We start from the raw sequence: 14,181 nt of genomic DNA on the forward strand, positions 1-14,181 counted from the left end.
AAAGTTGTCTGTCTGATACAATAAAATCATTAGACATAGGAAACACACATCTGATTCTGTAGATAATACTTTTCGTCTCAATGGCAAGCTGGGTGTCCAAGTAGTTTTGACTTTGACACAATTACCATACAAAAACCTCCTGCAGAATAAGATTACCAAGATTAAAAACGTTTTGGTTGGCTGTCTGCTCCAACCACCATAGCTCAATAGATCACTTGAGTAACTAGTGAGGTTAGGGGATATCAATCAGGCCTCAGTCTTTCAGGAATGACCATTCAGTTTATGACCAAACATACAGGGGAGAAATATTACTGTATTGAGAGAAAAACCAATACAGAACAGATAGGAGGATGTGCATGGCTTGTGTTTTTCCTTTTTCAAAGCACAGATGTGCTTTGGATTGATTATAAATCTCCTCTAGAGCAGTACCTCCTTTCAATTAGCCAGTAATACCCCTAGAATTAATTAGAAACATTGGGGTCAGTGTCCTGTTCTGTTATAGAAAAAAAACATTAGCCAGATTTTCTGCAATCTGAAAGAATACATGTATTAGAGAGTCAGTTATACTGTTGCCTCATTCATTTTTCACTGAGACCCATAAAGCACTGTGAAAGCTCTTAGATGTAAAAAAAACACCAGCTAATTTAATTTTTCTTTTTGGTGTTGAATGTTAGGACATTTCCAAGATTAATCTGCTGTTTTAATCCATTGCCTGGCTGTTCTTGCTGGGACAAAATCTTCAGAATGAGTCATTGCTATTTTATTGATACTGCAGGAGTGACACTTTAGTTATAAATGTTTTTTTTTCTGAAATATTAGCCACGGACCTCCAACCTTTACTGAACAAAATACAGCTGTGCAATAAATATTCTGTAGAAACATGTTTCAAGAGATGGTGAGGAAAGCAAAAGAGAAATGGAGCTTCAGTCTTAATTACTTGAGGGCTTAGTATCTTTTAAGTTTTATTTAATAATAATTGGTAACTAATTGGTTCACTTATATTCAAATAAATGACTTTGATTTTTCTTTAGTACTTTTATTGTTGAGTAGTCAAAACATTCAATTCTTTCAATGTAGAACTCTTAAAGAAACACCTCAGAATATTACAATTACAGTATTTAGTCAATTAAATAATTTGATAAACTACTGTATGTAACTCAGATCCCGGGTGAAACAAAAACCAAATGACACTAGGTTCTCTGGTAATGTTCTGAATTTGAGACCCCCGGGAAAGAGCATGTGTGAGGCATCAATTTCAAAGTTTCTCTCATCTATCAGTGGTAAACTCATTGATAAATTTATGATGAAAATGTTCGTCAACAAACTGCTATTATGTTAGTCCATAATGATGAAACTCTCACAAAAATAACCCACAATGATGATGCTGTAGACTAAATTGCTTTTGTTGGAGTAAATTAAGATGGGAAAAAATCACCTTTCTGACTTCAACTCTTGCAAAATGGGATTTCAGCATAAGTTTCAGCTTTCACACATTTACTTTCTGTCTGGCGAATAGCAGGCTGGCTGTAAGGGGTATATCTATGTGCTGGCTGGCAAGTATTTGGGTGTGCCATTTTCCTTCCTTTTCCCTTTTGTTTTGTATCAGTCCCTCACTTCCACATCCCATGTCATATCATGATAAACAATGATATTTATACTCATTAATAATTAGATTCAGAAGACTAGATCATATTGATGAGAAAATAAAACCTCAGAATAAATACTTTCTTGTAGTATTCCATGCTATCAGCTGGAAGAAAAAGATCTAGAGTCTTGCAGTACTTCATATACGAAGTGAACATCATAACCCTGTATGACAAGTTATGCAGTTATAGGTATTGGCAGGGGCTTAAGGAGTAAGATATTGTCTTGGCAGCGGGTCGAGACCTTTTAGAGAAGAGGTTATGGGCTTGGAGATTGGGGTTTGATTCATGTTAGAGCTCCCTACCCAATTAAGTGCAACATTGGTGTCAGCAGTGAAATTACTGTGGTTGCAGTGGGAGGTGTGCAAGCTTCCAGGCGGTTCAGCAGAATTGCAGCAGGACACACAGTAGTGTATGAGCTTGAACAGCTGTGGTTACAGCAGAGAATCGCCTTTGGCAAGTGGCGTGGGACAGGGGCAGTGTAATGGAAACACTCTAGAGGGTGACAAGGGGAGAGAGATTCCTTCTTGTCAGCATGTTATGTCCTTTTGGCAATGAGCTATGTGTTTATCCTGGAAGCTGGAAACCTGGATTTGATTTACATTTGGATCTACCCAGATCTTAAGCATTACAATGCAGCTTCCATAGCGTCCAATGTCCTGATACGTGACTACTGTGAATTAATTTTTTCGGGGATATGCATGTGTTTGCTGTGAGGAAGGTTCCTGCAGAGTGTAGGGGGTGGACTCTGGGCGGACAGGTGCTTGTAGTGTGATTGTAAGTACTCGGTCTCTCCTCTGGATAATGCTAGTCCCAGCAGGGTACACAAGGTAATGAGGGTTAAGCTCTGTAACTTCTTATGCCAAAGATCTGACCCTTTTGTATGGAAGCTAAGACGCTTGCATGGAGAACACAAGGTTACAGCTGGCATGCTGTGTGTTTCTCCAGAGGAACAGGAAGCTCACGTCCTTTGAAAAATTAAACAGATAAGCGAATGAGACACCTGCATCTGCTCTATAGGGAAAATAGGAACTTTGCAAGTATTTTTCGCTTCGGGTCCTGCATTGTCATGAGCACATTAAAATAACATTTATTGAAGGACCTACCACTAGTATGCCTCAGCATGTCCAGTACTACCTGAAAGTAGCTTGAATAAAGTCAGAACCTTGAACGAAATCATTTTGACTTCAGCCCAGCAACAAGTGCTAGGGAGGGCTAAATTTAGCAATTTTTTTACAAAAATGCAAAATAAAATCTGCAAAGCTATGTAATACCCAGAATATTTGGAGAAATCTAATTAAAAGTAATTTACTCATGTATCCTTTGCGAATTAGTTGATTTCTAAGACAGGACTGCCTTAAACTTAAACTGCCTGTTATTTTTCTAAAATATTCTTACATTATGTCTGTTTCTGTGTGCCTGTAACCAATCTTACTGTTGATGTGGAATGCCCCTGAAATGCAGATATTCTCAGTCCTTATGGAGAATGTTTATTTAATTTGTTTTTTGCTTCAGTGTTTAATCAGTGCTATTTTTGTATCTTCTTGTAATAACATTACAAACTAAAGAAATGGCTTGCAATACAGGTCCAAGGGCACTTGCTCCCGTGAGAAACAGCAACCATTCCAGCTTCTCTTGGCAGAGAGAGGTCACCTTGAATCCAAAACCTAAACGAAAACAGAGGAAAAGAAATTAATATCCCAGATATTCACACAGGGATTAACATACTGTATCTTCTAACATTAACATATCTAGCTATTCAAGCCCTGAAGTGCAGTACCAAAACCATCGTTGTGTTTTCAAGCTTGATAAGGATTTACAAAGTTTAATTTAATTAGACATTTTAAAGTTCACCATGTTTTCTCAATTTCATACTGCACAATTTATTGGAATTCCATGGCTCACCCTAGTTTATCTCATAACTCTGCCAACCTAGGTTGCTATTTTTATTATTTGGTACCACTTTGCATTTCAAGTCACATCTGTATTGACTTGTAGTTCCAGTGTTTGCTGTTTTTAAAAATATGGTTAATACTGCATTAAGACAACACACAATGTCCTGGACTAGGAATTTATCTACACATGACAGGTGTGGGCAAAGTCTTGTTTTATCTGTTTATTATGAGAAACATAAGAACATTTGCCTGTGTTACTTTAAAAACCTTAACTGTTAGGGATTTTCTTCACAAAAGCTTGTAATAGAAATTGCTAAATATTAGGTAATATTATACATCAACCAGTAGAAGCAAATGTATGTGACTGGATTGTAATGAGACATGATTTCATATAAAATACTTTTCCAGCAGGGTCAAATTGTGAAGGCAGTATGACCAAAGAGCATAAGCAGGATTGCTTACATGCACCATCGAGTTTCAGTGCGTGGAGAAACACAGGCCTTTCCTAGTCTGATATAAAAATGTTTAGGTTCTCTTTCATTCAGATGAGTTACAAATATTCTCTTCTTTTTCAGCAACATGTTTCCATCAAACCTGATTGAAGCGACTTTCAAACAGGTGAATCCTAATTCATTCAATGTTTTTTGTCAAAAGGTTTCTGTATGATTCCATTATTTAAAGTGCAGTCTTTAAAAGGCATCTGTAGAAGACCTACAGTACATTAAAATGGCAGGTGGTAGCAATGCACGTGAAAGGAAGGTTGATGTTGCTGTCCACTGACTTCAGGGAGTTGATGAATAACTGGTGAAGTTGGAAAATCTCCCCTTGCTTGCAGGGCCATCTCTTGATACTGATATATGATCTTTTGTCTCAGTTTGATTCCTTACAATCAATTTGAAAAAGTGTGTGATTGGTGGCTGACTCTATTTGACTGGAACATTTTATACTGTTTTGATTTTACATGCTTGCCAAAGCATCACAGTTTTTGATGCACTGAATCTGTGTGAGGGGGTCACATTCCTTTCCTGAAGATGAGATAAGACTTGGGGGTTATCCAGTGTGTCCCAGTTCAACTGATCACCGGGAGGTTTAAACAAACTCGATAGGGACTGTGTGCTGACACAAAGACTTGCGTGCCTTCCCCTCATGCAGTTCTTCTTGTGTCACACCCTCGCAGTACCAAACCAAGATCACGCAAATCATGAAGTCGCCCAAGTCAGCCGCCATGACTGAAAGCACCACCCGCAGGATTCTCATCTATGGGATCCAGGACGACAATGGCACAGACATCCAGAACTTCTCCCTGGATCTTACACCCCCTCCCGATGTCATTGTCCGCTCACTGCCCGGCAGCAACGAAGGCATGAACGTCCTGGGGATTGTCATCTTCTCGGCCACCATGGGTAACTACATCTGGCTGGCTTTCCTTCATACAACATGACACAGCAGTAGTAGAGCATGCAAAACACAGAGAGATTTTTATTTATCATTTAGGAAGAATATCTATCCATCCATGTTCTTCATTCAATTCAGTGTTTCAGGTCACCAAAGCAAGGCTGGGTACACTCTGGATGGGACACCAGAACATAGCAGACACACACAGACACAAACAGGTGTACACTCACACCAAGGCCAATTTTCCCAGACATCAACTAACCTACCAGTATGTTTCTGGACTTTGGAAGGAAATCAGAGCACTCAGAACAAACCCACATAAATGCTGGAAGAAAATACAAACTCCATGCAACTAGTATGCCAGATCCAGAAGTGAACCCAGGGCCTCAGCACTGCAAGGAAGGGATGCTAACCATTGTGCCACCATGCTGGCCATGATGAATAATTTCTAGTGACACCTTCAACAAACTAACCAATTGAACGTATCCATTCATTAGAAACAAGAAAGCATATGCAAAGAAAATTCTTAATTTTAAGCACAGGTTTATAATGCAACTGTTACATGAGTAAAAACGTTCAGATGCTGTTTTTTTGTGGCTATAACCAACCTTTTGAAGTATCTTATTAAATCCACTTCTTGTTGGTGGATCACTACACCAGCAGGTATCGTTTCAGGGAAATCCTTCAGTCGTATGAGAGAATTGACAGGTTTTATTGATTACACATTTTCTTTAGTGTTGAAAATGAATCATCCATCTGTATATGCAACTAAGCAGCTGGGTCTCTGTGTCCACAGGATTAATGCTGGGGAGAATGGGACCAAATGGGAGCCCTCTCGTCAACTTCTGCCAAAGTCTGAATGAAGCTGTCCTCAAAATTGTAGCCATAGTTATCTGGTAGGTTCTTGGAACAATAAAGTAAGGAGAAGCAAGAGATCCCTAAGCTCAAAGAAATCACCTGAGCAAATGGAGAAACGGAGACAAATAATGGCTTCTGAAAACTCAAGTGAAAACTGTCAAGTACAGTGATAGCAGTTTTCTAAACTGAAAAGTGTAAATAGCAGTATTTCATGTAAGAATAAAAAATGTATAATTTTTACAGCCCAGCCACCATCAAATGCAATGAATGTTGATAAATCATAACTCAGTCCAGGGGTGTCAAGGTGCAGTGGAAAGGTTCTAAACTAAATCAGATCACATTCAGAACTTACCGAAATGATAGAGAACATATCATCTTGTGAAGAGAATATGTAGAGATATTTCTGAAAAAAAAAGAAAACTTAATTTATTTTTTAGAGGAAGAGGTTTATTTCCTTGAGACTTAAAAAAAATGTTAAAAACAAGACCTAGTTGAGACTCATCTCTTTCTTTGTTTTGTGTTGTCTAGGTACTTTCCCTTCGGCATCGTCTTCCTGATTGCTGGAAAGATCCTGGAGATGGATGACCCTTCAGCCATTGGTAAAAAACTGGGCTTCTATGCCATCACAGTGGTGCTGGGGTTGGTGCTACATGGCCTCTTCATCCTCCCCTGCATGTACTTCTTCATCACCAAGAAGAACCCCATTGTCTATATCCGGGGAATCCTGCAAGCACTTCTAATCGCCCTGGCCACCTCCTCCAGGTACTGCCTCCTGACAGAAAGCTATCTCTTTCTCCCTGTCTGTTGGCAAAGGGTCTTGTGTACTCTCCAAACAGGTTTTGATTTTAAACATGTGAAAAGAAGAATCATTTGAATTACACACAGATGTGCGTATTTGTTTAAAGAATACATTCTTGCTTTTATAGACATGCACATGTTTTTGTTTAAAAGGAACAGCCTGAAGATTTGTTATGGACTAGTATTTGCATGTCTGATGAATGGCTTCACGTACAGAGTCCATAACAGAGTTCTTGAGGGCTCCTGAGCAACCCAGCCCAGTTATGGCACTTGTTAATAGCAGAGATTGAGGCCTAAACTTGTGCAGTGACCCTCAGCTAACTATGACCAGTATGGAATTGCCTGGTTGCAGCCGGAGCTGAATAAGTTTGAGCTGGCTAGGGTTTCTTTGGCTTCCTATGCAGCCTATTCGGATTTGTTTGGACCTGCATGTTTGCAGTGTTTTTAGGGAGAGTCACATCACCTCTCCAATCCATGGTAAATAGAAAGGCACTTGTGTGCTTCAGTGGGTTAAATGGCTCCACCGTGCATGTGTCAGAGGAAAGTGTGCACATTCTTCACACCCCCATACTTGTACAAAGGTCATCTTCAGCCAAGGAGATTAACAATTGACCATTCAAAATGTGGACAGCATGTAAAAAAATAAATGTGGCTTTCAGTTTAGTAAATAAAAAGTTAATTATCCTCTCAGGCATTCAAAAAGAATGGAGTCAATTAAACGTACATTGCAGATACAATTTCTCGCCATTTTATTTTAATTTCAGATGTTCCACAAGAATTCAATATAATTGTTTATCCAGAACCACAGCTTCCAGTGGAAATGTTTTGCGCATTCTGAACAAACCTTCAAAAAAAAATATTTGCACACAAGTCTTATTCATATTTTTTTATGAGGATGATTAAAATCTCCATTTCTGACCACCCTGAAGCGTTAGATGAAACACATAATCTTTATACACTTCCTTTTGAGCTGTGCATTTTTCCTAGATGCATTGTTTAATCTCTGGAGTTGTGAGGATCAGAAACCATCTGGTTGCTATTGAATGAAATATGAAACTGGGAAAAGCACAAGGGTAAGGACACTGCCCCACTGTGTTAACTGGAATTGTATCCCGCAACATCTGGGCAGTTTGGATTAAACTCTGGCCCTGAAGAGAAGCCTAAAGACAGAGCAGGAGGAAAATTTTGTCAGCAATAAAAATGAACATTTATATACTGTATAGCACTCTTTAGAGCTGGATTGTAGTAATTTACTTGCACACACTATTTAAAAAATACTTCAATGTGAATCATTAAAGTAGAGTATATGATTCTAATAACTACCCAAGAAAAGCACTCAAAGAGTGAGAAAGATAATTAGATAGCATTATGAAAAAACAGTGTAATTCAGATCACTTTCATACTTGGTGGCACTTAATGTGAGGAAAGGTAACAGCTAAACAACTCCAGGGGTTGATGGAGTCAATGCTAGAGAGCAATTTAGACAACAACCTAGATTCAGAAACGCCATCACAGGCACCATAACAGTCTCATTTCATCACACCTGCTGCACCTTCCTCCAAGGAAACCTAAGTAACCAATATAAATTATGATATGCACTGTATATGATATAAATAAAAGGGTGACCCCCTGCCATTCAGAGTTTGAATGATTTTGACCAACTTGCAGGAGTGACATGATTAACCGTGTCATTTGAGACTATAAGAACTGACACACGTACGACCCCCCAAACTCCAGTCTCAAGTTTAAAAAAAAAAACAATCCAATGAACTAACAAGCATCACTATGAGCAATCTGTTCAGTAGATTTTCTTTGTTTTCCCATTTTAACAGACAAGTGAACAGTTGCACAAACTGTCTAATAAAACTGTTCAGGAGCATCAAGATATTTGAGATGCCTACCAGTCTGTATTCCTCTGCTGTAACAGGTTTTGAGTTCAGGGGAAGGCTGAGATTAAGAGTACAGTTTGAGCTAGGGTCAGCGCTGGAAGTAGGTAGGGTGTTAAGGTTGACAGATAGAGAAAGAGTTCAATTTAGGGTTCAGTCTAGGGGTCAAGGCTGGCACTGTGAGGAGAAATGCAATGGTTCTGCAGTTGTAAACGCCAGCTCCATACCTCTTGGAGTTTTTTTCTGCCTGTGAGAGTGTGATAACAATAGGAATCTTGGCTGCCTCTCCCTGCAGCTCTGCCACGCTGCCTATCACCTTCAAGTGCCTCCTGGAGAACAACCACATCGACAGGCGCATCATTCGCTTCGTGCTGCCTGTGGGCGCCACTATCAACATGGATGGCACTGCGCTGTACGAGGCGGTGGCTGCTATCTTCATCGCCCAGGTCAACAACTACGAGCTGGACTTCGGCCAGATCATCACCATCAGGTAGGAGACACTGCAGTGGCTATTACAATCAACACTGTTTTTATTACTTGCAGATCCAGTTTTGCTCATTTATTTTCAACAATTTATTTTAAAACAATGTTATTGATACTTAACAAATGAAATGTATTGTAGACTGTTGTTGTGAAGTTTGTATGGCCTTTAGTGACTGAACCTGATATACGGTTCTCTTTTGACCATTTATGTTAATTTGTTAATATAATTTGCATTCAGCATTCTTGGTTAACTATGGGCATAATAAAAATATAAAAATATTTCAAAATCTTTGCAGGCTTTAGAAACAATGAAAAAAATTCATTCATTTTTATTCATTCAGAAAAATGAAATGTACTTATAGTATCCATTTTCAAAGAACTTTGCAGAAGGAAATTTCTTAAAGATGAGAGTAGTGCTTTCAATGGGTGTAGTAATTCCCCAGTCCTCTTGTGAGTATGTGTGAACAATTAGTAGTTAGTCTGTGGGGAAATGATCTAATAGTTTATTTTAACTTGAAAACTAGAAGTGACAGTGTACCCACTCAAGAGATAACACTCTGAACAAAAATGTTGTGAAGTCAATTAAGTTTTTGCCAGTAAAAAGATCAACAAACTGTATAATACGTGTTGATTTATAATTATTTTGGATGAGACATTAAACCAAGGTCATGATCACTTAGTCATTGAAAATCACCATGGCACTGTTGATAGGAATAGGGGTGTTAACTCAGGTGTCCTGTCTTAAGTCCATCCTGGGTTGATACTATCTGGCCTCCATACAGTTTCCTCTTAATTCAATTGATGAAGTGGTTTCTCAGTTCTCCACCTGATCTGCTGTATGGGGAGGCTGCTGATGTTTCATGGCTAATATCAGCACATTGGGCATTGCTTCTCAGTGATGGATATATAGTAGGAGATGCAGGGTAGAGCAGTTTTGGGATCTTTTTGGATGAAGATTTTCTCCCATCCCCCCCAATCATGTCAGAATCATTTTCCCATTGTGTCATTTTTGCTGTTGTATCAGATACAGCTCTTTGTCTCCATGCAGAAGCAGTATCAAAACGTGCATGGGTTAAGGACATCTGTGGAATCGTGCAAGGTTTCCCTTCTGCTGACTTCAGAGATTATGAATAATCTTTCAAACTTTCCACATCTGGGAAACACCTGGGTCTGTCCACACACATCTGGGGGAAAGAAGGGGAATGGGAATGATAAACAGTCACGTGTTTCTGATATTTTTCTGCCTATAGTCACTTGACTGAAACTGTTTTATGAAAAACAAGCCAATCTGGGGATGAATGTCAAGAGACAGCCGTTTAAAAGAGTAGGATGCTTTCACAATAACAGAAAATACAAATATTAAAGACATTTCTCTTATCTTTACTACTACAAAGCATAACCGCCACAGCAGCCAGCATTGGAGCGGCAGGGATCCCTCAGGCTGGACTGGTTACCATGGTGATTGTGCTAACATCTGTGGGATTGCCTACTGATGACATTTCCCTCATCATCGCTGTGGATTGGGCACTGTAAGTATATCTTTCACACTGGTGCTGCCTCTGGCCTTTTTTATTTTGGCTGTAAACTTATGAACTCTTAAACTCTACTTCTGTCAAACTTATTGGTGGAAAATGTCTCAAACTTACATAAACAACTTTCTGAATGTGCAAGTATGTGAGTCAGTAAATGTCTGCTTGTAAAGCTTAGATATTGAAGAGCCTCAATGTTCATAACTACCAAGAGCCTAACAGATGATCACACTCTGCACAATTTCCTGTACATCATATATTAATTATGACATGCTCTAGCTGGCCCTCTTTTAGTCAGTGTGAGTGATAGTAAGCTTTTTAATTGGCTCTTTTGAGATGCTGGCAGTGGCTTGCAGGGTATGACAGGGCAGGTTGAGTTAAGTGAGAAGGATCTTCTGCAAGTTTAGCCAACCACTTTAGTATTACAAAATCTAATTAAGAAGTAAAATACAGTCTTATCATATAAACATCACACTGCCCGCCAAAAATAACAACTCACATTCGTTTACTGTAGAGCTAATCTACTTCTGAATTGTTTCTAAACTAACCAGACTGCTGAAGTTTATCGACTAGGTGATTTACATAAGTCCTTCCTGTTCTCTAGGGACAGATTCAGAACCATGATCAATGTGATGGGCGACGCCCTGGCTACAGGCATCATGGCCCATATCTGCCGGAAAGACTTCAACAAGGAAGGGGATGAGGTGAGGCCCATATTTCTCCTAGATAATGCTCTTTAGCCAGAGTTCTACATGACACTTTTAAAAAACACTTTTTTCTATACAGCTTCACCTCTCAGTCATTTCTCTACACAAAACTATGTTTCTAGCTTCCTATGCTCAGGGGTTAATGCAGAGGAGAATGGGCCCAAATGGCTAGCCTGTGGTCTGAATGAAGCTGTCCTGAAGAAGCTCTACTATATAGCAGAACTGTAGGAGGTTTTCACAATTTCATAGCAGAACAACTGTAGCATAATACTCTGTAACTAATAGCATGATTAATAATGGTTCTCTGAATGTAAGTGCTATTAGGTGACACTTTATATAAGGGGGTTGCATATATTCATTTATAATTTCTTCATAACCTGTAATATTTTAACAAATCCTGGCAACATTGGTAATCATCTGGTAGGAAATTACCTCTGCGAAAGAAAATAACATTTTGAGAATACAAAAAATCCAATTTTGTCTCATATGTAAATGTTGTAGCAAAGCATAAATGGCTTTTCACAGCTTGGGCATTTGTCAAGTGTCACTCGGAAGCCCTAGACTACAGCGATCCCTTTCTCCTTCCCATCAGGTGCCCCTGATCTGCGAGACAAAGCCCATGATCAGCATCCAGCAGCTGATGGCCTACCAGAAGAACGGGTGCTTCCAGCCCCCCCTGGGCGGCAAGCTGGAGCACGTGCCCCCCGACGTGGCCCGCCTCATGCAGCTGGAAGAGGGTGTGCGGCCGGAGAAGAAGAAAGTGCAGCAGCTGCCGCCGAAACGCGCCGAGAAGGACCACTGCGCCATTGACATGAATGGACTGGAGACCAACGTATAGGTGCTGCCAAGGCAGAGACTACAATTCACGAGCAACACCCATGGGAGAATTCTGTCGTGTGCTTTTTTTTCACTCCAGTTTCTCTCAATTTTGTATTAATTTTTTTTTGCTTTTTGTACAAGCGCACTGCATTGTCACATGCTTGCATGAGGCTGGGTGTCTGTGTGTGTGTGTTGGGTGAGAGTATTTCTTGGGAAGGCAAGAGACAAATTTCAGAACAAGAGGAGGTCACTTGGCCTTTCTAGTTGGTTTTCTTTCGCTAGAAGCAAATCGCAGCATCTGCTCCTGTTGGCCACAGAGATGAGAGAACCAGAGCGACTGTCTGCTTGGGAAAGAGAGCTCAGCTAGAACTGTTACTGTCACCAGCTGGTGGAGAAGAAGAGTTATGAACAAGAAGTTCAAGACATTCAGTTCTCAGAGTTCTCTTCACTCAGGTCAAAGGCATACTTAACGGAAGGCAATGGCAGGAGGTACTACAGAAGCATCATTGTCTTCTGGTTCTCCAAATCCATTGTGCAGCTACAGTACTGGTCAGAGTCACATGCAATCAGAATTCACTGTATTCTGCTTCCTCTTGGCCGATGTTGTCTACGATGTCTCAGGGTCTTCATAACAAATGCTCTTTTATTGCTGTTGTGGGTGATGTGGTCTTGTTATGTGCGCAGGTGTGAGAGTACCATCAGTGTGTGTGTGGATGTGGATGACCAAGCTGGTTTACATTACCATTCCTGAGTGCACTGTCCCTGTTTGAACACCCCTGTTTTGAGCCAACCTGGACTACATACAAACAGAAAGTGCAGACTATTTTGTTCTCCTTGATGCTACTGCATTTCCTGCCCTTTTGGTTTTTGTTTTATAAGTTTTCTTATTTAGCTTTTTTGCTCCCACTGGAAACAAGAACCCTGGAACAAAGCACACATCTGCAGATGCCAGAACCTAATGTCAGGGAGTGTGCCCCAGAAATTTTTGAACACCCACACTGCCTGCAAGCTCCTTCAATATATAGATCTCATCTTTCTCTGTCATTGTCTGTCTTTTTTTGCAAGACTTTTTTATTACTTTATACCCCAGTGTCTGACAGATTTTGCAGTTTAAGCTTCAGGAATTCTTTCAAATGATTTCCTGCACAAGCTCAGAAAAGAGGAATGCCCAAACACCAACATATGGGATAAACAGTATAGATTTTGAATACAGTGTTATCATATTTATGGGATGTCGTGTTTTTTTGCACTGGATCTACAATGCATGGAGGAATACCACTTGTCTCACCTACACAGACTGGGTAAGAGGTGACCACTAGCACATCAGAGGATACTGTTGGACAGAGATAAAACAGACTCTGCCTTGGGTCCATAATTCCCCGAAGATGGCTAGTCTTTGGTCTTCGCTATTGTCCCAAAAGGTAGTGTATTCCCTTCAGTTATTCTATTTTCCAACACATGCTGCAGTGTTGATAGCCCAATTTTATTTTTTTCCTTTATTATTAGTGTATTGTTTTATTATCACTGTTCATGAACTTACAGAATCTGCTGTGCTTGGTGTGACAGAGATCTCACACTTTTCAGTACTCGAGCTGGATGATTATTATAAGGTGGACTAACCACCTACTGCAGTTCACCTACAAAATAAATATTCAGTTCAGTAATGCCTTGGATTAAAGCTCTTGTAGAAATGTGACAATTCTACAATTCAAATAGAAATTTTTCTGCCTTGTTTGAAGACAAGTCAATTAACTTTTTTGTCATAAACTACATAATATTTTAAAAACTTGTGTAACAATTCCAGCGACTACATTCTGCCATCACTTGCATTTAAAATTAGCCAACTGAATAAAATCAAAATGTCCCTCTTTAAATATCTATATTATACAAAGAAATTCAAGTCAGCTAGTTTTGGTTACTTTGCTCTTCTGCAGTGCTAAGTTTAAGATGCACCTAAAAAGCTGGTACAAATTATACTATGAATGTGAGAAAAAAAGAAAACCTCATGATACTTCTTTACAATAGCAGATCTTACAGCACAATCCTTGATTACTTTCATTGATGGTTTAGCATTGTTATTTCAGAGACATTCTCCCTGACATTTAATCAATGTTGTATTTAACGTCAGCTATACTTTTGTAAAATCACTTTATTAACCCTTTACAATT

The 14,181-nt window shown here is 39.5% G+C and overlaps 1 protein-coding gene across 1 annotated transcript in view; it reads left to right on the plus strand.

The window, feature by feature from the left end:
• Positions 1-13,677, plus strand: part of LOC102695154 (excitatory amino acid transporter 5) — a 53,541-nt gene extending 39,864 nt beyond the window's left edge. Inside the window, exons 4-11 of the mRNA XM_006634837.3 lie at positions 4,114-4,156; positions 4,716-4,941; positions 5,730-5,829; positions 6,320-6,553; positions 8,771-8,965; positions 10,353-10,487; positions 11,092-11,191; positions 11,787-13,677. Coding sequence (XP_006634900.1) covers positions 4,114-4,156; positions 4,716-4,941; positions 5,730-5,829; positions 6,320-6,553; positions 8,771-8,965; positions 10,353-10,487; positions 11,092-11,191; positions 11,787-12,032 — 1,279 coding nt within the window. The 3' untranslated portion in view covers positions 12,033-13,677. The remainder of the gene's footprint in view (positions 1-4,113; positions 4,157-4,715; positions 4,942-5,729; positions 5,830-6,319; positions 6,554-8,770; positions 8,966-10,352; positions 10,488-11,091; positions 11,192-11,786) is intronic.
• Positions 13,678-14,181: the final 504 nt, after the last annotated feature.

The sequence above is a fragment of the Lepisosteus oculatus genome, chromosome 9 (genome assembly GCF_040954835.1).
Source record: "Lepisosteus oculatus isolate fLepOcu1 chromosome 9, fLepOcu1.hap2, whole genome shotgun sequence".
Taxonomy (NCBI): Eukaryota; Metazoa; Chordata; class Actinopteri; order Semionotiformes; family Lepisosteidae; genus Lepisosteus; species Lepisosteus oculatus.